Source organism: Taeniopygia guttata, chromosome 3, assembly GCF_048771995.1.
Source record: "Taeniopygia guttata chromosome 3, bTaeGut7.mat, whole genome shotgun sequence".
In the NCBI taxonomy this organism is placed as follows: domain Eukaryota; kingdom Metazoa; phylum Chordata; class Aves; order Passeriformes; family Estrildidae; genus Taeniopygia; species Taeniopygia guttata.
Window position 1 is genome coordinate 23,534,006 of NC_133027.1, and position 26,805 is coordinate 23,560,810.

General features: G+C 34.5%; 1 protein-coding gene across 2 annotated transcripts in view; it reads right to left on the reverse strand.

Annotated features, from left to right (window-relative positions):
- CSMD1 (CUB and Sushi multiple domains 1) overlaps positions 1-26,805 on the reverse strand; it is a 1,058,834-nt gene that overhangs the window by 224,657 nt on the left and 807,372 nt on the right. For both annotated transcript variants that reach the window (XM_030269463.4, XM_030269462.4), the window contains exons 16-21: positions 25,564-25,702; positions 21,109-21,296; positions 12,987-13,175; positions 9,184-9,300; positions 7,678-7,893; positions 3,751-3,939 (exon numbers count right to left, since the gene is read on the reverse strand). In XM_030269463.4, coding sequence (XP_030125323.4) covers positions 3,751-3,939; positions 7,678-7,893; positions 9,184-9,300; positions 12,987-13,175; positions 21,109-21,296; positions 25,564-25,702 — 1,038 coding nt within the window. The remainder of the gene's footprint in view (positions 1-3,750; positions 3,940-7,677; positions 7,894-9,183; positions 9,301-12,986; positions 13,176-21,108; positions 21,297-25,563; positions 25,703-26,805) is intronic.

A 26,805-nucleotide genomic window follows, 5' to 3' on the forward strand; every position in this document is an offset into this window, starting at 1 on the left:
TGGGTTATTATAATATGTGCTCTTTAAACAGAGCAAAGGGAGTCAGCCCTAAGGGCCTGCCTCTTCTGCACTCTTTTTAACAGTAAAGCTCTTTTCCTCAAATAGTAACAAGTAAGTGGCTGTAGGCACAGACTGCTTTCTAGTCTTGGAAATGGGGTGATGACTCAAAGAGAAACCCTAGCTAGCCTCTTCAAAACTCTGGGGTCAGATGGAATAGTATGCAAAACAACATGAAGTGCATAGCTGAGATACGCAAAATCATTCTAATTGAAAAGACAAAAGAGTGAATGGTTGACACAAGGAAATAAGATTTACAAGTCCACCTGTTTATGAATATGAATTTGATTTTGAAGGTATACTTGGTGGTGTATTTTGTTGTGAAAAGGAGGGTTCTTATTGCAGAAGAGGGTATGCTGCTTTATTCTGAGAGCCAACCAACTTCCAGGTAATCACATAAAGAAATCCAGGGGAAGACCATCTACCAGCACAGCATGGAGAGAAGGACATATAAGACTTGCTCATACAAGACTCAAAGTCTTAAATTAAGAATGGCAGCATCATGATGTTAGGCTAACTAGACCTCCCAAGCCCTGCTTTTCATTTACTTGGAAAATAACTCTTCAAATAAGATGAAAGGGTGGAAATATACAGATAGTTCTCTGATTGGAAAAATTGCACAAAATGTTTGAGATAACCCTAGAGGAAGTATTTGAAATTATTTACTTGTATAGAGAAGGGCAAGACTTGGAAAACCCATTGGTTTGTTGGTTTTTTTCAACAGCAGATGAAACGGAATAAAATCTTTGTGATGCAAATCAGCATGTGGTCGTGTGAATGTTTAGTTTATAAATTAAGCACAATTAAATTTGAAGGCTTTGTCTTGGTTTAGGGCAAATGTGGGGAGAACCCCTGAAGGGGTTCCTCTATAAAGCAGATTCAATCAATCCCTCTCCTATCCAGTTCGGGAAAAAGACCTCCTTGTAGAAAAGTGGACAAAACTGTTTAATAAACAATAAAACCTAAACAGTACAAAAAAAATAAAACCTCTTGCTGCTTCAAAAAGGAGACAAATGCAGAAAGTCCCCTCCATGGGCTGTAGCTAGGCTCACTTAGTCTGTTATCAGTCCCTCCGGTGCTGGAAATGCCACAGCCCAGGCCTGGCCAGGTGGGCCTCAGGTGTGAGCTGTCACTGCTCTTCTGGTGTTCAGTCCAGAGCATGTTTAAACATGTCCAAAGAAAAGGAAAAAAAACCCCACAGTCCAGGGAACTTCTTTGCCTCAGCTAGCTAAAACTAACTAAAAGCAAAGGAGAGCTCTGTCTCACCGTCTGTCTGTCTGTCTGCAGACAACACAGTCCAGGAGCAGGAATGCAGAGGAGTGAGTGCAGTGTCTGAAAACAAACTCCATGCTTCTTCTCTCCCCCCTTCACTCTTGGAACAGGTCTTAAAGGTGCAGAACTTATTATTCAGCACAAACAGAACAGACAACTAGGGATACAAGCATCATATAGTCAAGTCAGGAGAGGCTTTCATCCTGAATCTGATTAAAAGTATCATGAAAGACTGTATTACCGTATGTCATGGAAGGACTTGAAAATCCATGTTGATGATTATATATTGTGTATGAGAGTTCGATCACTACAGAAATGACAATTAGGAAGTAATAATCAAGAGACTACTGAACCTAGTAATGTACTTATGAATTTGTGCCGCTGAATTGAGACTAAATTCCAAATGTAGATTCCAAATCCAGCAGATTTCAGGACAAGCTTTTCACTCTTCTAATAAAGAAGAAGTCTTTGTGTGAACTTCTTTTCAGGGTAAGAGGATATCTTCACCCCTAGTGTCATAGGTGCCATGGCAACAAGAAAAGGGACTTCTTAGTGTTAAGAAAAACACTTATAAAAGCAGCTATGATAGCCACTGAGGTTGTCTTTCCTCCTCAGTTTCACTCAGCTACCCAGCAAAGTTTCTTTCCCTGCATTTTTCTTAGTTGTATTATATATATCTTTAGCTTGCTACACTACAAGAGATCAAATGATGACATAGGTTGAGTTAAAAGAGTTATTTGGATCATCTTACTTTAGAGAAATGCCATTTGTCTTTGGATGCTTTATGAAAGGCTTTACTAATCAGTTAGAAACTGGGATCTCATACATTGATTTAGTGACAAACGTGTCTCGGGGCCAGTCAACAAATTTGCTAAAAACTAAAGATAGGAACAAAAAAGGAAATCTTGGGCTCTCTGTAAATAGAAATTCAATTTCAATATGAATGGCAGGCATATCAAATATACATAAGGTTAGATGTGTATCACTAAATTATGCTTGGGAGAAACATATAGGCATATCTGTGTCTGGCACAGTAAGTGGTTACATTATTTCTATAAATTCACAGCTAATTCAGTGGCTGATACTTCATTAAGCTGATTATTGATGCTTTGATAATCTTTTCAACTTTTCAATGTGTCTTTTACTTTATGAGGATAACCAAGTGAGCATTTTCAAGATATCGGGTCTGAATCTCTTTATTACTATAGATACTGTAGGAAAGGCCTTCTAAAAGTTAACAAAATTTACAAAAACATGCATTATATAGAATGTATCTTTTCTTCAGCACAAGATAACAATATTTTTGCAGATGACTAAAATTTTATGATATCTAAAATATACTAAACCTGTTTGAGTGGAACATAGAGAAACTGCATAGAAAAAGAGAAACCCCAAATACACCAACCAAACAAATGAGCAAACAAAAAACCCAAACCAAGCAAATATCCCAGGGCTGAAAACAGACTAAGACTTAAATCTAGAAGTTCAAAATAAATGGCAAACTCCATATTATTCTGGTTCCTCTCTCATCTGTAACATCCTTTCATCATGGGAAGAATAACTCAATTCTGAAAAAAAATTTGAGATGCTTTATGTTTCCCTATGTATCTTACATTCATATACAAGGTAGGTGACTTTTTCAGATATAAAGATTCACCTTTTTATAATAAATAAAAGAAATAGGCTGAAGCTGAGTTTCTCTCTTCATGAAATAAAATCTTATTTAAAACAAGAACCCTCTTAAGGGAATTCATTTAGAGGTGTATGGTAGTATTTGACTGTTCAGAAGGATATGTCAACAGCAGCTGATGAGATTCACTTGACATGGTGGAAATAAAACCATCTCACAAATACAGCAACTGCACAAATTTCATAATATACAGTCCCAGAGCTTTTCCAAGAAAATAACTGTTCACTCAATTTGAGCTGATAGCTACTGAAGTTTAACAGGAGCACACTAATTTAAAAAAAAATAAAGTTTAAAAATGCTGTGATGCATTTTATAAACTGTAAGAATTCCAACAGCTTAGAATTACAAGAATAACACTACCAGCTGCAGGGCTCCAAAACAGGGCATTTTCAACAAAAAGCTCTAAACATAGTTTCTCTACCCCAAAAGAAAAAGTATGAAATTTATAACTTAACTGTGTCAAACATGAAGTTTAATAATTGCTTTTGCGTTTTATCTCACATTACATTTTGATCTTATTTGCTGGCATAATTATAATTATTCGTTTGTATTTTTTGATCTTTGTATAAAGGAGACATGCATTACTTATATCTTGCACTTACTTTAGAAGTTTTTACAGCTTGGGGATCAACTGTTTCAACCCAAGCACTTTGTTCTCCGCCCAGTATTCTGACACATGCCATGTGCTATTAACGATTTGATGAATGAAATGAAAGCATGTGACCACCTACCCACACACCTTGGCAGAGGTGCACTCCATACACGCCGACCACCTCCCAGGCAGGTGAGTTTGTTAGCACCTTCCAGGCGATACCCAGGGAAACAGGAAAAGATCAAGGAATCTCCAACACCAAAATGAAAACCAACTCGCCTACTGAAGGCAGGAACACCAGGATCGTCGCATGGCTCCAGGTCATATTCTGCAGACAATAAAACATAATATGTTATTATCTGGACAAATTGTCCACATGGAAAAAAGCAAACTTACCAAATCACCTGCATTGTGTGAACATGGAACAGCTGTAAAACATGTATTTTTGAGTTATGTTCCTTACTAAAACCCAATACTGTTTCTATAAGTCTATTATGCCTATATATACAGTAATTATGTATTTAATGTGCCCTACCAACACGCCATCTATTTTTTTTAATTTCAAGAGCTGTAATCAGCTTGTACTGTAAGTGGTTTACTATAATTTTGTTTAATTACTTCCTTTGTGTATAATTCTAGTTCCTTTTCATCTGAACTCCCAAACAGCTTTAGAAGTAAGCCTTACAGTTGAAAGAAATCATTATGTGATAAAATCTAATTTAAAAAATAAACAAAAGGTTAGATGAATGAAAGACGTACGAACACATTCTCAAAAAAAGTGTGCTTTTATAACTACACATCAGAAATAATTCAGGAGGAGTCAGAATAGAGTAATGGGGAAAACATCAGGGCTGTTACACAGGAAGCAAATAAAACTCAGAAAATATATGAGCTGCCCATTTCCCTGTCTCCAAAGAATATGCTGTGGAAGTATCACTTTCTGTTTATCCTGTTTTTCCATATGATATTTTTCCTCAGATAGCCACTACCAACTACTTTGAAAAAAGATGTTGAAAGAAAACAATTTAACATCGAATGGAAAAGGTTTGATTTTTTATTCTTCAGAATATGAGCCAAAAGACCCAAGAGATCCCTTCTGGCAACAGATAAAGAAAAATGTTTCCTAGAACATTAACCTTGGAGGTCTGTGGAAAGTAGGATCAAATCTACTTATTTAGAATAAGAGATTCCATTTAGTCAGGGAAGAAAACAAACCAAAGTTTCTGAGTGAGTCTTTAAACAACTGATATATGGAATAAAATTAATAAATAAATCCTTCCCTTTAGTAACTGTCTTGTAGGAAAGTTCTGAATATTAGAAGCCATCTGTGGAGTTGCATTTTTATATGTTTTATCAGATTTTCATTCTGCAATGGTTTGTTCTTGTGTACCCGCACATTGTATTGGCTTCTCCCTGAGTTTCTCGCCTTCCCCCATGTGTCAGTCTCCCTACAAAACACTGAGTCATTCCCCTGTCCCCTCCCAGGTGCCTTGTCCGTCACTCGGTGTCCATTCCCCTACCTCTAGAAACTTCTATCCACAGCGCCGAGTGATTGGATGAGGGCCTGGGGCCCCTCCCCTGTCTGTCCCTCACTGGATCCCTCACATGTCAATCCCCACAAGAGCCACTCCTTTATGTTGCCCCACTGGCTGATCTGTTCCCCTCCCTCTCCCTATATAACATGTTGCCAGCACCCCTCAGTTGCTCTTGTTGACTGTCTCCCGTCGCATGCTGTTGGACCCTCAGGGTCTCAATAAACATTGGAGTTTTGCCCCCAACAAGTTCCTCTCCTCTTCTATTCGCCGTCGGAATCAGCAGTGACGTAAACCCACAAAGCGCTCCCCAAAGCCCAGCTGGGTCCAGCGGGGAGTGCTTACACCTGCCCTACTCGCCCCACAGCAGAACTAGCCGGGGCTGAGGATATCTGGGACAGTGGTCTGGGGCGAGGACATGGCAGCCATCTATAATCTACATCAGTTTCTGCTGCCAAATATTGCATGTTTAGAAAACATACGATCCACTACCTCTGTTCAGTACTGCAGAGGCTAAGGTAATATACCTATAGTATACCTGTAGTATACGTTCAGGCACATGGCAATTTTCATGACAAATTTGTGTGTTTCATGACATTCAAAACAGGTGTTCTCACTAAACACTTCTAACTAAGAAGAAATATATGCCGATTGTGTGAAAGTAAAAAACCAGAATCATGTATTTGATTCACAAAGTAAATGTACCTCATAATATTTCTCAAAATGTGCATTTAATATGAATGATAGAATATGCTGGCTCTGTATGTTGTAGCAGTAGTAGATAGGACATAAACCTTCAATTGCGTTCCAAAATTTCTGTGGTCCAAATATTTTGTTTCTGCACAATTTTCCCTCATGCATCCACAATATTTTGTGTGTTTTTCTACAACTTGGCTAGTGCTCTAGTCTTTTGACTTAGTGATAAATTATCAAATAAATAATCAATATTTGTATTTATATTTCAAACTTGTAAAACTGCTAACCTCTGCTTTGGTGAGTCCGAAGTATCCAGAATGAATGTATTTTAGCATTTAATACGAGTAAATGCAACACTATTGCCCTAATCAGTGAGGCATTTTTTTCCTTTTTTAAATAAGCAAGCTAAATGAGATACATTACTCATAAATATCATGACCGTGTGTATGTAAACATTGCCAATTCTTAACAAAATTTATTGGCTTTCAGTTCCTGAAAAATGGTGTAGGAGAGTTGGATGTGAGTTCCTTATGCCCTCCTTCCATAAAATATACATGTGCATGCGCATTTCAACGAATGCTTGATTAATTCATGTGTCATGGAACAAGTGGAAGCTTCGGAAACCCTGCCTTAGAACTCCACAGCATTTTAAATTTAAGGACTTACTCTGGTCCACAAGTTCTAATGATGGTAAATCAAGTATATTTATAAAAATAATTAAGAGATAACTGACCAAAGATCCTAATCAGAGTTGCTACACAGTATGCAACTAAAGAACTACTAGTAGATTACAGCCAAGCATAAAACAATGCACTATTTCAGGGTACCTATAATTAAAGCTAGCAAAAGAAACAGTATTATAACCAACCACCAAAATTACAATAATGTACACAGATTTCTTCATTTAACCCTGGGAGTAACTGCAAAATAGGCATCTCTACTCATGGGACTCCACAAATTTCCAGGATCATGTACAGAGGATTTCTGGTTTGTGAAAGTTTGGTGTGGCTTTTCTAGTTTGTAAGTGAGGTGTCTGCCAGTAAGAAATCCAGCTTACCTTCCAGATCTCACTTCAAAAGTAAGATGTTTATTGGCAGCTGGGAGATGCCAAAGCACTGGCCATTTTGGCTGTGGTGCCAAAATAACTCACTACAAGACAGCTCATCCTGTTTGAGTTATCTGACCAGCTAACAAAGAACAGATCAGCTCTTGTTGGGAGGTGAGATGCCCTGCTGCAATATGCACATCTGTAATTCTACTTCCTAGTAATGGAGATAGGCAAAGAAAATTACTGAGAAATGTATATTAGATGTCATCTAGTTTTAGAAGACTGTAAATAAGAAGCAGCTAACAAATGTTTCACATATCTTAAAGAGATAATTTGCAGAAATACATCAATAGCTAATAAGTGTTTTATTTCATCTTTATATACACATTTTCCATTTTAAAATCAGTCTTCAATTTAGAGTCCTTTGTGAATCTGTGTTAGCATACGACTGCTTTTTTAAAGTTTCTATACTTTAGAACAAGTTAGTTCCCATCTTCTGAAGCAGTACCTTCTATCTTTGTAAATTTTTTTCCCTTAATTTTCTTCAAAATTCATTTTTCAACAATTTTAATGTTTCTGTGAGAACAGATAAAATAGTCAAATCACCAATATTCTTCTCTATTCTCATGGCCACCTTTTTAAACCTTAACCAGTTTTCTATGATAGACACTATACAATGATTAAGTGTTTTTGGTTTGGTTTTTTTTTTTTACTTTATAGTGTTTCATAATATTTCTTTTATCTGCATTTGGAACAGTTTTAGGATACTTAGCAGAATGGAATTAATTACCTGAAAATGTTATGTTGAAACCTTCGTAAGAAATGGAAAAATCAGATATAAATCGAAGCTGTGCAGTAAAATTTCCAAAGAGGCCGGCTTTAATTGTAGGGGGTAAGACTGAGCCAGTTAATCTGGCTACTGGTTCTGTGAAGCTCCCATCTTCAGTGATGAGCAAATAGTCATGAGAGCTCTCAAGGTGAAAAGTATGAAAAAACAGCTGTACACCTTCAAAAGAATTTAAAAAGGGAGGAAAGAAAAGCATTTAATAGCAAGTTTTTCTATTCCTTCATGCATAGGTGACACAGAAAGAAATTTCTATGTCACACGGAAACATTTTGAGAAAAAGTTACAATCAAAACCTGAAATTCTGAAAATAAAGTTGCAGAAAGCACATGACCTCAAGTGTGCTCATATGTGCAATGTGGATGCTTGTTTAGCTCACTTTAAATCAATAATTCATATAAGAGAATTGATGGCATTCAGTGCTATTTTTATACAGCACTCTGAAAATTCAAATTTCTATAATTTAGATGTTATTCAAGTTCCTGTATTTCTCTTTTACATATAATATCTACCTTGATTTCATTATTACCTAGGAGACGTACATTAATATTTGCTAAAATTTTGTATTTGTGTTTTATTTTTGCGTTTCCTTCAACACAATTCTGATTTTTAATTCTAACCTTCAGGGAAGCTTCCAAATACAAGTACAAAGCATACAGTAGTTTTATGTACAGTCTTAAATAAATACAGATTCCTATTTTCTGGAACTGATTATTTATCTGACATAGTGGCTGTTTTTTCATTTGCCAACTTCCAATCCAATCATGAATTAAATTTTGACTTACAGTTCAGTTTTCAAATACAATAAGTATAATAAATTTATAAATTTACTGTGGGGAACAATATTCTTCTTAGCACATTTTCTCATATATTTTACATTTAAAATGTTGTATGAGTTTTAAAAAAACAAACAAAAAAATCAGTCTTTAAGAAGATTTTAAAAGTCAAAACTTCCCACATTTTTTACTTAGATATAACTCTATTGAGTATGTAACATAAAGATATATATATATATATAAGTTTTTGCTCCAATGGTTTAAGTCTGAAATAGTAGGTTACAAATACACGGATCCAATCTGTTCCTTTATGTTCAATAATAGCAAAGAGCCATCAACAAGGTCCTGATATCTTTGACTGAAAGAAATTTAGAGCTATTTGACCAGTAGCTATTATTTCCCCTTATTTTACCTCTTTCACTCTTTTTCATTTTTCTGATATTGAAACACATTGCCTCTGGCAACTTTAAAAAGAATTCTTCCTTTGGAAAATAAACAAAAATTGGAAATCCCACCCTTGAAGATACTTATTTTGGAAAGTTAAACTTTTTCCTCAAAACAATATCAGAAAGTGTTGGTTTAACTCATAAAGGACATTTTCTTTTTTAGCTATATGTGTCTGATTTTTTTTTTCCATACAGACATTATACATATGCAAAACATATTAGATATTTACCCTTGCCATGGGACACTTCAATAGTCCAAGTGCAGTTCAAAGAGTTTGGGTAAAAATCAGGAAAACCTGGAGAAAGAACAGTTCCACTCTTCCCCTGAATATATCCACCACATAAAGCTTAAGAAGAGAAAAAAACAAAATCATACAAAAAGCCTTTCTTGTGAAATGGTTTGAGAGAGAGAAAGAGAAAGAAAGAGAGAGAGTTCATTTTTAACTACACTTAAAAATAGATTCAAGGATTAAAATAAGAAGTTAGTTAATCCAACGCCACAACATCAATTTTGACAACATTTGGTTTTCTTCTAAATTAGTCCTTGAAAAGGAGGTTCTTTTTCATTTATAGCCTCTCCTGTTACTTAGCAGAATACAGAAATAAGTAAAATTAACTCCTTGAAAAGGACTTAATTTTTCATTTCCAACCTCTCTTTAGTTAACAGAAAAAAAAAAAAAAAATTATTGCAAGTATTAATTCATACTGGAGTAGTATGTAAGAAATAAGGGGGTTCTTTTGTGGAGTAACACAACAAATATCTTGCTGTTGCTTTCCTTTCACTAAATATTTTGAAAGGCATGCATTCAACTGCATTTTTAACAAACAAAAATACTTCAGTAAAAAGCACCTTTTTTCAAGTACGTAAAAGTTTGATGATTACTACAACGCTCAGAGGAAAAAAGAAGTGTAGTTTCCTCTTTTTCAAAGATTTAGATTGTCCTATCATAAGTAATTTATTTTGAATTGAATATTCTGGAAGACATGAGAACTATGCTAGAAAACATTTTATGCATACTAGAATTTGCTAAACTAGGCTGTTCAAATTTGCATAGCAAATTAATTAATGTTTAAGATTTGCATGCTGAATTGCTCACAGATCTTATAAATACAGCATGACTGTGCTTTCCACTAATCTCTTGCTGTCCAGTTTTTATGCTGTTGTTTTTTTTGAATTTTAATATGATAAATATTTAAACAATAAAGCAACAAAACATTAAGATGCTTTTAGTCTTCTTACTCACATAAAGTGATACACTTTGCCATTATTTAGATGGAAAATATACATGAAAAAACATTCAATAAACTTGCAGTATCTTTATGTAGATGTGTGTCTATATATAATATACTTGTTTTACAGCTTAAGTTCCTTTTTTTTCATTTCTTATTAGACTAATGCTTTTGTTAAAGTATTAATATTTTTTGAATTTATGTAACTTATACATATTTATAGGTAAATAAAAGGAAAGGAAATGCTTCCAGCCTGGTTTTACCTGAATATAGTTATTTCTGCATGCAAGTATGAATTAAAACACATTTTACTAAATCCACAGTAACTATATAATAAAAAAATAGCATTATAGACATCAGGTTTACAGTGCCATAAATGAACAATAATATTTCATTCAAGAATCCTTATCTTTTTCTGTAAACACCACAGAAGGAAGAAAAATACTTGACTGTGCAACATTACTTAAAGCAGATATTACATATTTCAAAAATCATTTACATATTTTTAAAAAAATTAAAAATATGGAATTTATGTGCTTTAATTTAGCTCTCACTCAAAAATTATTTTCATGCTTCACCTTGGCATTAGCATATTTTGAGAATGACACATTACTTACAGACCTTACATGTCTACACAGGTTTATTTCTTCTTTGTTGGCATGAAACAAAGCAACATGCTTTTCCCTTAGGCATTATTCTGCTAAATTAATTTCTGAAGTTAAAATTTTGAGAACATCAGTACTCTACTGATGAGTGCAAAATGCTCATTTTCACCTCAGTTAAATCTGTCACATTCCAAAAATTTGGGTCACAACTTGTTGAGCCTCAAAAGGCAAATATACTAACAGAATGATTACCTAATAGAGTGTGAGTTCTATGCCATGTTTTTAGACTAGTTAATACAACAGAGTCTGTGAGGAAGAGACTGAATGTATATTGAACCCTTGTGTGGTGCTTGCCTAGAGAACATACTCCAGAAAGGCTTGACATTTTCTCATACACTCACATGAAAGTGGGTGAAGGACCTGGGAAAAAAAAATCTCTTGTAATGAGTGAAAATTAACTAGATCTTCCCGAAGATCAACATTCATATGCAAACAAAAGAGTTAAATATTGATATTTTAACTCAAAAATAGAACCACACATTTTATTAAAAGTAAGTAGAAAAAGAAGAGAATACCATTCAATCGTAAGATTTCTTTGCATTTGTCAATCCATCACAGCAAAGAAAACAAGGAAAGAAGCCCATAAAAACAATTAAACATTTAAAAATACTTTGTGTCTGTACTTGAAAAGGAGGAATGGGTTGTGGTGATTACAAGGTGAGTGAGTTTGAATGCTAGGTTGGCTAACTTCTGTAATAGGCTTTTGGTGGTTTAGATGGTCTGAGCTTGGGAGAGTTAGAAGGAGAAGACTAGTGCTCAGTTTAACTAAACAGTTTAAAACAGAGTGAGAAAATGAAATACTTCGGTGAATCTAATTTTGTCCTCTGACATTCCACTGTAATCAATTAAAACCTTGGACCTGAAAAGCAAGTTAGAAATACATTAATTTAAGTAATTTACTAAAGCAAGAGCCTTTCTTCGCTGTTCTGTGGTTTCTATAAGAGGGATTTTGTAGCAACTATACAAGAGTTCCATGAAGAAATTCAGTTGATTTAGTGGTTCACAAAAGCAGAACTTAGCCAAAAAATCCAACTACAAAAAAGAACACAGAAATATTTGCAAATGCAGTTGTGCTGGGGTAGAGTTATTTTTCTTCTCAGTATGGGACTGTGTATTGGATTTGTGCTGAGCACGGGGTTGATAATACAGAAATGTTTTTGTTATTGCTGAGCAGGGTTTACACAGAGCCAAGACTTTTTCTGGTTTTCATGTGCCACACTGGTGGGGAAGCTGTGAGTGAGTGGGAGATTACAAGGAGACACAGCAGGGACAGGTGACTGCAGCTAACCCAAAGAATAACTCACACCATATGGCATCAGGCTCAGTATATAAAGTGGGGAGAAAAAGGGAAAATGGAGAACTTCAGACTGATGATATTTGTCATCTGCTCTTCTAAAGATGGCTGAACACCTGCTGTCCCTGGGAAGCAGTGAATAAATTCCATGGTTTGCTTTGCTTTGCTTGTGTGCAGAGACTTTTCTTTTCTTACTAAACTGTCTTTATCTCAACCCAGGAGTGTTATCACTTTTAGCCTCCTGATTGTCTCCCTGATCCCACTGGTGGGAGTGAGCAAAAGGCTGTGTGAGGCTTGGTTGCTGGCTGTGGTTAAACCATGAAGTAATTCAGCATTTTAAAAAATGTCTCATGAAAGCTCTAGACAGTTTCATACTTCATATCCACCAAGACAATTATTAAACTAACCAAAATTTCAAACAAAAATATGTTAAGAAAATTAATTACATTGGCTGATCATGGTCTATCTGCTTTAGTATTGAGCATCCTAAATTTTAAGCAATCATTTTGGTATGCAGTATTTAGAGTTTAAAATAAAAATTAATTTTATTGGCTTTTTGTTGAACGTATTAGTTGTATGGCACCATTTTGATTCAGAGTTGAACAATGGCACTCTGTGAGAATCTGAATTTTTCTATTTGTGAATATGGGCCCATTTTTTTTCAGTACTTCACTGAAAATGGACATAGAGATGTAAAGCATAGCTTTTAATAACAATAAAATAATTTTTAAAGAGGTGGATCTTGAAGGGAGGTAGTAGCAATGATAAGCTTAATTAGTTCTGCAAAATAGTAGATTAACTTTTGTGGACTTTAAATCTGCCATCTGAAGAGCTTGAAACTTACCATCACAGCTGGGTAATGCATGATTCCACTGATGGTTTCTTTCACATATGAGAGGTTCTTCATCACTCAGTGTATATCCTGGATCACAGCTGAAGGTTACTGTGGAGCGGATATTAAAGTTGTTACCATGGCGATGGCCATTCACAGGAATTCCTGGGTCAAGGCAAGAATCTGATTCCAAAGTAACACCTGAAACACAAAGATTTAATTTTGATTTTTCACCTTTTTTTCAGATAGTAAACAGAAAAAAAGACTCAAACGAAACACAAAACAAGGAAGACAGGAGAAATAAAGAGCCTCCAAAAGATCCTAGTTAGCATTGCCTGAGAACCAATATGGGATATATAACTCTTTCTCTAGCTGCTGTCTGACTCACAGGATGTTTCTCTAATTTTAAGTTTCAGAGAATAGAGAAGTCCAAATGAAACAGAAAAATACTTGATCTTTAAGGTATATTTTGTCAATCAATTAAGCACACCAAACCAATAAAAGTACTGGACATCTGAAACTATAGGAAGATACTACAGTTCAAAGTATGAATAAAAATTTTGCTAACATATAAATCATACTTGATTATTTCATCTATTCAGTTTCTGATACTGCAGGACAAGTCAATTTTCCTCTGCATAGTTATGATTATTTGGTACAATAAGAAGCAATGTCAAAAAACTGCAGCTGAAGAGCTCACAAACTACTGAATTCTTACAGATATTATCCTGTGCATGAAAAAAAAAGAAAGACAAATAATATACCTTTCACAATTGTATAACTCTTATCTGACAGAAAGAGTCTCTGGTAATTATGTCTTCTGGAGAGATTAAATAGTTTTTGGCAAATAAACCTGGAGATATCCACTGAAAAAAACTCCCTGAAATTATCAAATGAAGGCTCATTAACTGAACATGATACAATGTGCTTCTAGTGATAGCAAATTATTGTGGAATTTAATAATATAATGAAGAATAATGTATACACATGTGGGAAACAAGTAGAGACTCACTATTGGGATGACAGAAATTTTATTTTTTTACTATGTGTGGTGAATTGACCTTGTCTGGCTGCCAGTCCCCCACTCAGCTGCTCTCTCATTACCCCCTTTAACAGTACAGGGGGAGAGAACAAGGTAGAAAAATAACATGAAGAAACTTAAGGACTAAGACAAAGACAAGAAGATCACTTAGTAATTACCATCACAGTCAAACTAGACTCAATTTGAGAAGAAATTATTTAATTTATTGCCAATTAAAAATAGACTAGTATGGTGAGAAACAAAACCAAAAAGTAAAATACCTCAGCCCTGTATTAGACTTGCATGGCCAAGTTTTAGTTAGTAGACAGGGGTGGCTACAGGAGTAGCTTCTGTGAGAAGCTGCAATAAGCTTCCCACATGTCCAACAGAACCAATGCCATCTAGCATCAGGATGGGTCTGCTTCTGGCAAAAGCTGAACACCTTAGAGATGGTGGTAGAACCCCTGAGATAACATAGTTAAGACAGACACAAAAAGCTGCGGCAGAAAAACAGCAGCCATAAAGGAGAGTGAGAATGTGAGAGCAAGAATTCTGAGACACTAAGGTCAATGAAGAGGAAGAGGAGGGAGGAGGTGCTCAAGGTTTGGAAGCCCCTGAAACCCATGTTGAAGAATGTGGTGAAGCAGCTATCCTACTGAAGCCCATGAAGGTCCACAGTGGATCAGAGATCCACCTGCAGCCTGTGAAGGACTCCAAGAGCAGATGGACACTCAAAGGAGGCTGTGGTCTTGTTGGAAGTCCACACTGGAGCAGGCTCCTGGCAGGATCTGTGGCCTGGTGGAGACACAAGCCCACACTGGAACAGCTTTGCTGGCAGGACTTGTGATGCTGTGGGAGACCTACACTGGAGCACTCTGTTCCTGAAAGATTGCACACCACACCAGAGCCATGCATCAAGAACTCTAGATTATGGGAAGGATTCCAATTTTAAATATTCATGGAAGACTTTCTCCTGGGGGAGGAACCCAGTGCTGGAGACGGAGAAGAGTCTGAGGGGTCCATCCACCAAAGAGGAAGGAGCAGCAAAGATAATTGTGATAAACTGATCACAACCTTCATGCCTTGTCTCCCTGCACCTCTCAGAAGGAGAAGGTAGGTAAAACTGAATGTGAAGTTCAGCCAGAGAGGAATGGAAGGATACAGGAAAGGTATTTTTAAGATTTGGGCACCTGGGATTTAGCAAGATTATTCCACCTCAACTGCCTTCTTCACAGACACTTCCTAGCTTCTTAGCCCTCTAGAGGGCAAAGAAGGTGCTGGTCCTGAGCTGCTTGTGCATCTCTAACCATTACTGAAGAAGTCGTTCTCTCAGTTGACTGCTTCTACCTTGCTCTGTTTCTCCAGGACTACCACACAGCCTTAGGATCTAAGTAGGAGGAGTTCAAAACTACGGAAAATATTGATTTATCAGGCCATAAAGTGAAGGATTCAGAACTATACATATGAGTGTTGGAATCAGGACTACAAATAAAAATATCATAAATAATGACTCTAGCTTTCACAGAGAAATAGTCTCTGTACCCTCCAGCTCTTCTTATAGCTCACTTAGAATTCAGATTTGATAGCTTATGATCCAGTTTTCATGAGGCAGCCCTGACATACTTAAATTCTAGATGAATAAGTTTCTCTAGACTGCATACTCTTAATGCAAATGTACCATGTTAGCTAATAGTGCAGTTTTAGATTCCCTTCATCTGCTTAAAACTGCTTGATAGAGTCTCAAAGAAACCATGTAAGTCTATAGTATTCTGCATTGCAAGTATCCTTAATTTCATCTGTATGAAAATTTAACTTTGATGCACATTGGGTTTTTTCAGATAAATCATATCTCATATTTTGAAATATGTTAGTGTAGGTGGAAGTCCACAGCAGCACTCTTAAAATTCCTTCCTCTTAGGGAAGCCTACCACCCCTGCCTGAACACATCAGCTGCTTTGGCATTCTGAGTCACACATAATCGGTAAACTCATCAGATTCTTTTTGAAATGATAATTCAAAATTACATTGACTCCATTGTTTCACATTTTTGCAGGAAGACCAAAAGCTATAGAAAATTTATCAACTTCCAACTTCCTGCCTGAAGTAGTAATGTTAAATAAATAAAATCAGCTCAGGCAACAGAGGTTCATTCCCAGGGAAAAATATTCAGTATGTAAGTTTCAGTAACCATGAACGTAACTAAAAAGAAATATTTTTTCTTTGCCTCTTTGCCTGAAGATTTGATTATTTTTCTTAATTGGAGACAACCCCTAATGAAATAATGGGTAATTATTTGATATGAGAAATATGGCACAATTCTGGTGCAACTGTGATAAATATGGTTGGAAAATAATTGTCAAGAGTTGATTGAGAAGGAGCACAGGCAGTAGATCAAACTCTAGAACAGGCTGCAATTATTAGCTGTGTGATACCATGACAGCATTATCAGGCTTCACCCCTTGCCTGCCAAGTCATACTTTTTCTAATCAAGTACAAACCTTTTAATGACTCCTTATGTGTCATATTTTCCATGTTAGCAACATTCTAGTCTTCTTAAACTGTGTCACAAACTAGACACAATAGTCTCCCTGGTCATCAAATGAAGTGAAATAATTTTTGAACAAATCCTAGGTAAAACAGTTCCGTGAACAACAAAAAAAAAATTTATTTTCTGAAATTGTCTTGGTTTTTTAGATGATTAAATACAATGTCTAGAAGATTCAACTTTTTGCAATACTACTACATTTTTCTCTAGATTATTTTGGTTTTGTGTGACATCCAAATCTTTTTCTATTGTATCTCTCTTTTGTATTTGTGCATGTCACTTCTCCTTCCCCATTTAGGTTTAGCATGTTTCTTTATAGAATTGAATTTTTTTTTGTTTTACACTCTTTCTTCAGTTCATCTAGCTTGTTTTGAATTCCAATCTTCTCAATCATAGTGCTTACTATAATTGCAGGTTGCAATCATCCTTAAATTGCAACTATGCTTATATTGCCATAAAAATAATTAATAATTTTTTTTTTTACAGCATCATAGAAATCACATAACAATTTTTTTGTGGAAGGAACCTCTGGGGTCATGTAGGGTCAACCCCCTGCTCAAGCAAGGTCACCTAAAGCTGGTTGCACAGGTGGATCCATTCCTGGATGTATTTTTAGTATCTCCAAGGATGGAAATTCCACAGCCTTTCTGAGAAACTTTTTCCAGTGACTACTGTACCTTATTGTACATTTATTGTACTGCAATAATTTCATCCACACTAAATTTCTTTATTTTTCTCTGAAAGAATTCTAAAGCCTTATGAATAGCAGCACAGAACTATTTCCTCCCCTTTCCATTTCCAAATCTACAAAAGCAGTTAACCTGTCAAGAAAGAAATTAAGTTGGTTTGACATAATCTGTTCTATCAAATACAAGTAATTTATTTCTTATCATGATGTTTATCAGCTTAAAACTCCTATCTTTCAAGAGCAAAGATAAAACTAATGTTCTTGATCCTTCTAGTCCAAATATCTTCTTTTTTTTCCCTTCTCCATCCTTGCTTGGAAAAGTGTGTGCCCTTCTGAATTATTTTTAAACTTCCTTACAGATTTGAATTTTCAGATATAATTTTCAGTGGAGTGGTCCTTCCACTTTGCCTCTCAGTATAGAACAGGGAATTTCAACAGTCCCTGATAAATAAAATGTATTTAATTATTTCAATATTGTGTACTACCCTCTCTCGATATGCCATACTCTTACCTTGAAAATGCTCACTTAATTATCTTAAGTGTATGGTACAAAATATTATGTTCTGCAAAAGTTGCAAAACAGGAACAAAACATTTAGTCTTGCCTGTGACAGCTGATTTTTGGTCAAAATTTTTAAGTAATTTTTTCCCCTTATTTGAATATATTTATAGATATTTTTGTTACTTTCTGTTTCTTGTGCTTGGAATTAAATATGTACTTTAGATTTTTGTGTTTATCCTAAGAGATCTGTGTTATTCTTTGATTGCTATCTATAGCAATATTTTAATATATCTGATTTCTACATTATTAACTCTTGAGCTACATCATTAGAAGAGATTTTTTTAGTTAGCTACAGAAACCTTTCTCAAAAATTAAAAAAAACAAAATTAAAAAAAATAAACAAAACAAACACAAAAATTCCCAGAATGAAAATAAAAACAAGGAAAAGCAATAACAAAAGAAACAAAATCAAACCAAAACGACCAAAAAACAAACAATAGTTTTCTGTTGGGCTTTCCATCAATTTCTTTCATAAATTACTTTCAGAATTCATTTGTTAGGACTCAAAGCCATTCTCCTACCATTCTGCCAAATTTGGTGGTTTAGATTTTTGCAAACCATTAATTTAATCATGTTGCTTCAGTCTTTCACTTCTTACCAATTCTATACGCCCTTATTTTATAGACACTTTCCCAAAATCTGCCTTTCCTATTTAACCTCAGTATTGATTCTTAGCCATAGTAAAATGGAGTGCTGAAACAAAAAAATCTTCCCAAATATTTTAAATCTTTTCCCATTGACTGTATCCTGCTACAGAAAATTGTATGACTCTTTTCCTCATATCCAGACTATTCAAAGAATTTTTTTTTTTCCACAAATGAAAAAGTGTTAAGTATTTTGATGCTATGTTATCACAGTTAAATTTGATTGTGGGCTATCTGACTGGTTTCAACACTGTCAAATCCATGAAGATTGCACATTTCCAAGCCTAAAAATTTATTTTATAAAACATAATCTAAACAAATACCTCATTTTATACACTGTGAATAAAGGATTATGTCTAATTTTTTAATTCTGAAGATTTTAATTAATAAAAATCACAATATTTATTTTGTAGATTTTTTCAGTGGTCTCAATAAGGAATTTTTTTACTAAGATGGGTAATCTTTGATTACATTGGCTGTGTAAGAGAATTGTAATGTTTATCAAATATATATTGATATAGAATGTTATTTGACTGTCACAACACATGACTAAAATTTTTCAGATAAATTCTAAGATAGGAGAAATATTAGTTCACAAAAAGCACAGAATTGTAAGTAAAGCAATAGAATTGAAGAAATAATTGATCAATTTGCTTTGCAAGTCATGTTCTCTTATATTAGGAAAGAAAAAATTCAAATGTACTTTAATAAACAAAACAAACAATTTACATTACAGGAATCTGCAGATAAAGTATTTCTAACTCTTTTCAATTAAAAAAAAGAGTAAGATTGCACAACCTACTTCACAGAATGAGGAACCAAAAACCCCCCACAAAACCAATCAAAAAACCAACCAACCAGCCAAACAAAACCTACTCAAAACACATACCTAGGGAATCTGAGAGATTGGGAAAATGTAATTGAGACATGGAGCACACTTGCCAAAAGATTAATTACTTTTAACAAAAAAATGAATATTTATCAGTAGTTTTACTTAAGAAATAATTTAGGCATGCCATTATTTTTTCTTTGCTTAGATGCATAAGATTTAATCTACATTGTCTTTCATTAGCTATTTTTAAGTGTCATCGAAAGGCTGAATGACAGATATTTAAGGAGAAGAATAAAAAAATTATCTTCATATGCTTCACAGTACCTTTACTGGGTTACATATTTATTAAAGCTGTATTACAGTCATATTTTAGCTCAATAGAATATTACTTCCATCTCAGATTCAACTCAGTTTAGCTTATGTTTTAATTTAAGCAGGTTAAGAGTCTTCTGCTTCACAGTGCAGTGATTTACTTTATCATCAAAGTTATGACTGTAACTGGAAGATTTTTGAAATACTTTCAAATAAGACAGGTATTTGGACTTCCAAAGAGAATAATCAGAAACTTCCCTTAAAACTCAAAATTGACTACCTTGTATTCTACAAATGTAAGAAATGTGAAAAAAATAGAAGTTCTGTTGTGATATGTTTAAAATTAGCAACTTCTATAGTAAAACTTCCAAGGAAAATCAAAATACGATTTTAGCCTCCTGAGTTCCTGGCAGATTATTCAAGGCTTCAGTTAGGTCTTTCTACCTGATTTTGATCTTTGAAAACACTGACATTATCTGCTTAGGACCCCCATGTTGCTTGTTATTGTGATGCCCTTCCCTCTGTGATGTACACAATTGCCAATACTGAGTAAAGTATCACAGAAATGCTGCAGGAGCACCTGATGCTGGCTAGCACAATAAGATAGACTCTGCAGCAAATTTCAGCTGTGCTACATGAACATAGAACACAAGGCAAAATGGAGACAATTTTATCTCTGTGTGAAATCTAATGTGAAAAAAAAAAAAGACAATATAAACAGTGAGACTGTGATTAACTTAACAAGTCTAGTGGAGCAAATGCACTGACATGGGTGTGAAGTGTTTAGCAAGCTTTCACTGCACAACTATTTTTTACTATTTGGACAAGCCTTGATGTGGCTATAAAATATATCTGGGCACTATTCCAAACTCAGTATTACAGCAAATGTACAGCAACCACATTAGTTTCCAAATAGGAGCAACTGATAAAAATGGTGTTACTAGGTTGGTACAACTGCAATAAATACATAAGCTCTCTTCAGGAAATAATTAAGTGAATGGTTGTAGTATCATATAAAGACTACTGTGACTTCAGACCATTTAATATACACCATTGTGTGCACTTAATTGAAAAGAAAATGGTATTATGATGATTCTGTAGTTCGCATGGAGATATTATTATTAATTTATTTGCATTTTGGAACCATTATAGATAAGGTGTCCAAGTCTGTTCAGCCCTACAAAAACCAGAGAAAGAGAAAAAGAGAGAAAGTGAAAGTTAGAGAGAAGATAGGGGACACCCAAACAATATATGTTTAACCACAAAGTAAAGTTTCTAAAATTACTTTGCATTTGATTAAACAACTAGGTCTGTAAGGACTCTGAATAACATAAAAGAACTCATGAAGAAAAAAATTTCCAAAATTAATACTTCCAGAATTATCTGTCAGTACAGCATAGAGTAAACATAATTTGTTCTTAAACAAATATAACTACTGAATTTTATTTGTTCCCATTTGTTTTCTCATTTTCTAATTGAAGGGGTTTTTTCAAGATTAAATAAAAATCTACTTGTGAAATACCAGACTTACTCTCATAGTGAATTAGGAAACCAACACTGGAACGACTGTTGTCCGTAGTGAACAGCAAATACATATAATTTCCAGTACTAATAAGGAACTGGGGTGCTTGTGTTCCATGGTATTCTCCAATTAATGGTGATGAATTTGCTGGCCCATCTCTGACTTCCAAAGTGTCATAATTAACTTCAGTCTGGAATCTGAAAAGGAATATGCAAGTCAGCTGGTGGATGGACGAGTGCTGTTATTTTCTTCAACTGAAAGAAGTGTCGCCCACTTGTTGCATTTGGATCAAGAATACCAATACATAAAAACATTACTTAGTTACAAATACATCCATGTCTTACTAAGAATAACAATCAAAGAAGGCTTCATGAATAATTTGCCTTAAATTTTGCGGTATTGTAAAAAAATTTTAAAGGATTCAATATACTTCAGATCAGCCATATGACTGGCCTTTAGAAAGACATTTAGTGGGAAATCTGAGTAGAAAAATTAAAATTTAAAATTTTCTGAAACGAAATTGCAATATGAAGATCCAAGGAATTTTTTGCCCTCAGGTTAAGAAATAGTTGGACACCCTAGGAACATCTTCAATAACACTTCATTATTTGATATTTGCTACTTGGCAAAAGCTATTTTATAGATAATCAAGTGTTTTGGGTTTTTTTCATTGTTTTTTTTTGTTTGTTTGTTTGTTTTTTGTTTTTTTTATCCAAAGATTTTATTCTAACGTAGCTTGTTACTTTACTTTTAGTTAATTATTTTTGTCCTGTGAAATAAAGCAGTAACAAAATACTAGATTTAAATCAAGCCTTCATTTTAAAATTTGTTAGTTATTCGTTATAAGCGTGACTTAGTTTACCTTAGTGTGTCAAAAAAAACCTCCAACTGGTAACATATACTAGAATGGAAATTAAGGAGACTAAAGAGGGTTGATTTACAAGAAAATGTAACTTTAAAATCAACAGCAGAGTCAAAGTGTCTACCAATCATTAAACCACATCACATTTCTCCAGTTCATAATGGATATCTATGTCATCTACTACTAGTTCTTAAATCAAACGGCACAAACCTGCTCTTTCTCAAGAGGAACTTGAACTGGCACTTTTTACATCAGATGCTTTTCAAGATAGTTTGTGGTTATATCAGATTCTGATATGCTGCAGCATTGGAACCATGCACACATAAATTTTCCTGTCAATGAAGTTTGTGCTATTACACAGATATTTACACTGCTCTAAATATATTTTCATGCAGACCCAATATCCTTATTTTCATCTTTCAAAAATGCATATCTGGTAAGATTTTTCTCTTCTATTCCCATAAGGCTTGTTAGTTCACCTTCTGAGAGCAGCAGAAATCCCTACATAATACAATACTTTTTTAAAGTGAATGCCCTTAGCTGTCTTGCCAATATGGGACACATGTAGTGGTCTACACATAAGACATTTCTTCTTGTAATTAAAGAAAAGGGCAAAATATTAAACAATCTATAAAGGAGAAATACATGTGACATTCCTTCAAAGTAAACTTTTTACTTTGTTACAAAATGATGACAGAATGACTAAGCTCCCATAGCATTACATTTTCCTGAACAAATAGCATTGCTCTTGTAAAAATATTTTTACCAACACATAAATATTGGTAAGAACAAGTTCGGGTTTAGAGAGTATTTAGTATTTTTTCTAGTTCTTCTCTCACGGTTTCCTGAAAACAAAAGCACAGCCATAAGTCAAAAAGCTTTTGCTTCACTATTCAGAGCTAATGGCTGCTTGGAAACTGACTTAGGCACTTCGTATCACTCCTTCCACTTCACACAGAAAACTCTAGATTTATGGTGCTTTATTTAGACAAGCTGTATAAAATCCAGATGATTGCTTTACTGGTATCTATCCACTCTGACAGTGGAGTACAGGGCTTGCAGGTTTGCTAATACATTAAGCATTTTCAGGACCCATTTCTGGCAATGAAATCAGTTAGAATGGAATGGCCTACATCCACACTATTACATACATCCTTTAGCCTCTCAAAGAAGGAAACAGTATTCAAATTTCCTACTATGCATTGTTGCTTGCCCACAGAAAGTTCTGTCTCTGTTTGATAATTATTTGGGAGAATGTTAGTTGACAAACTCAAGAAGCATGTTGGATACTATTTCAACAATTTAGCTGCATAAACACATGAGGGTTTGCATCTGGAAAGGCTCACTTAATTTACAAAAATAGATGCCCACAGTTACACAGGGCATCACAAAAGTATTTGACATTTTTTCAGTACATTTCCATAATTTCACAGATTATACATTGATTTATCCTGCAGCAGAATGATGAAAACAGACAGATACAGCTATGATGCTTTAAATACTTTATTTGTACTCATAATGAATACACTCAAGCTTAGTAATTAAATAGTTCAATTATTTTGACAGTTATGTTTGTGAGGCAAGCTAATTAGGAATAAAGTGCTCTCAGCCAGCAATTGCATTTTCTTAGCAGGGCAGTATGACAACAATGGATGGCAAACGCTTGCTGGAGACAGAAACCAGAAAATAACTCTTAACAGCAATTGCTACTCTGACAATGATCTTTATTCCCAGTAGATTCCTGCTCATGTCAAACCTGAATGTGACTTTATAATTCACTTGTCTGATTTTGAGTGTTTAAAGGAATGAATTGTCTTTTGAATTGGGCTGGATTTGTTACTGGTTTTTTAGTCTTTGCACTTTCCCTAAAGGGATAAATCAAGACAATTTGTTAATGGAAGTACTTCATCGCTACTGAAAGTATGTTATTAAGGGTTACATTTTGGGGGTTTAGTTTATTTTAATGCTAATTAGCATATTCGTATTAGTAAGAGGTAGGATGTCCTCCAAATGTACATAGATTTTAAAAAGACTCAAAGGATGTTGTGTTATACTATTCTTTATACATTTGGATTAGTTTTGGATACAGAGGTTAGTTGTATAAATTATCAAATTATTTTTATCAATATTCAAAGTACCAAAGATCTTCAGGTCAGACATTATTTTTCTACCCCCTTCCTCATGACTTGACTCAATTAGATTTTATTTTTCTGTTACCCTTACAAGCACTAAGCACAATTTGAAGTGCAAAATGTTTCAACGTACAATAATCATAGGGTCATGCAGTCACTTGCTGCTACTTCTGGAAAGTTTCTAAGGACTCTGGAAAGGCATATTTGTCTAAAAACTTTAAAGCTTCATTAGCTCAAGAGTGAGATAATTTACATTATTAATATCACATTTGTACAAAGCTTCATTCTGTTAGGTATGTCTTTGAAGCAAGTATATATATATACACTTCACTATACTTCATATAGTGAAGTATAAATGGGTTCCATTTTCCCCAAACTAGACCAAACACTTGACAAAAATATTTTATTTGGTGATTAATTGAAAAAATCAACTACTGATTAATAATTTGCAAATGTTATATCAGACAGCAAAGTCAGTTTTTCTTGTAAGCAATAAAAAAGGTTTTCCATGGAATTTTTAAACTGGGTAACAAAGCCTTCATGTTGACAAAATAAAATAATTTTATTGCACAAGCAGGATTATGCCATTATTAAGAAGCATAACACTTTTAATAAAATTTATAATATGACGTAGTAAAGTTAGATAATTTTCTAAATGTTCCAGAAAAGCTTAATAAACCTCCAAAGAAAGTATGGAAATGTTTTTTCTTCATTTACCAAAACCAACATGCTGAACAGTAATACTGTTTTGCAATTGAAGCAATTAGGGAACAGCAACAGAATCCATTTGCTATTAATGCTGAGATAATGTTGAAGTATATTAATTGTGTATCTGCTGCACTTCAAAAATTGTATGTGATCAGAATTCTCCATTTTGTAAACTCCAAGTTCTTGTTTAATATCATTGCAGTTCAATTTGTACACAAAACTCCAGAATTCTGCGATGGAATATGTGTGTGCATCTGTCTAAAATTCAGCAAATTGAGTTTTTAAACTGCACCACATGTCACAGAAGCCTATGGTTCTCACTATTTTCTCAGAAATAATGTCATCACACTGTTAAGGTCATGCACATTCAAACATCTGCAACTTCAGGCAATGCATGTCCTTTTATAAAATTTAAATGCTCCATTTTATAACTTAAACTGTTATTTCCATTTAAGAAGATGACCTCGAAAACCTAATGTTCAGGCTTCTGAACATTAATTTAAAAAAAAAATATATATTGCAAATAAATATAAGCCTATAAATACTATGAAATGTTTAATGAGAAAAAAAGTCAGCATCTTAAATTTCCTGCTGAGTAGAATGGAAGCAAACAACACATTCGAAAGCTTTAATAGCCTACTTGTAGGAATAGCATTGTGACTGTTGCAATGAGGTTTGAATTCTTAAAGTATATATTTATTCTTCAATAATAAAACAAGCGTTTATGCTCTGACCTCACTTCTTTAACTTTATGATACTCACTTGTCAAACGTTATCTTAATGGAATGTCCTGGTCTTGCTTCAATCACCCATTCACAATTAAGTGAGTCCTTGTAATATCCTGGCCACCCTGGTGGCAAAATAACACCACTTGATGCTGTCAAATGTCCACCACATGGTGCTGAAAGGAAAAAAATAACATGAATATTTGTAACATACAAATTATTTCTAATATATTATATATTCAAAGAAATTGTAAAAATCAAATTAAAATTAATAGAAATATAGTAAATATAGTTTTAATAGTTTAACACAGTACTTTGATTTCTTCAGACTCATAAGGCCTTCAATGTGTCTTATAAAAAACATTACTCTCTATATGGCACTTGGGTCTGCCAGCCTTCCTTCTGTTGAAAAGCACAGTATCTTATTAAAAAATTATACTGTCTCATCACATTTAGATCCAGTATGATTCCAAATTGACATGGAAACATCAGAAAAATTGTTCCATGTAATTATTACCATTGTTCTGTGCTACCTTTTTGAGTAATCACTGAGTTCAGTGGAACTGGCAGTTGTAAATATTCCATTGGACCATAGAATGGTTTAATTTGAAGGGGATATCTGGAAATCATCTAGTTCATTTCCTGCTCAAAACAACAGATTGCACAGAAACATGTCCAGTCAGGATCATGCCTTTCCTCCAAAGTCAAACACAGAATTTCTTGACAATCTGTTTTAATGTTTGATCACTCAAAGTGCAAGGTTTTTCTTATCTTTAAACTGAAGTCCATGTATTTCAGTTTCTGTTAACTGCCTCTTGTCTGTTCATTTTACACCACCGAGGAGAGTCCAGCTCCAACTTCTTTAAACCATCCTATTAGTTATCTGTACATATTGGCAAGATCCCTCTTTAGTCCTGAGCCTTTTCTTTTCCAATAGAGACAAGCACAGTTCTTTCAACCTCTTTTTGTATGACAGATGCTCCAAGTCCTCACTTATCTTTGTGACTCTTCACAGGACTCACTCCAGTATGTCCACATTTCTCTTGTACTGTGGATCGCAGGAGTGCACACAGTGCTCCCAACACAGCCTCACCAGTGCTGGATAGATGGGAAAGACTCGTCATTTGTTTTCAGCCCATTTCTCCTGCCTCTCTCATCCCTCTGAACAGCAGCACAAACATCTGGAACACCAGCAAGTCAACAGCCACAGTTTTACATCATCTTCAGACTTGCTCAGAGTACATTCTGCCTCATCATTCAGTTTTGTACTGAAGGTTTT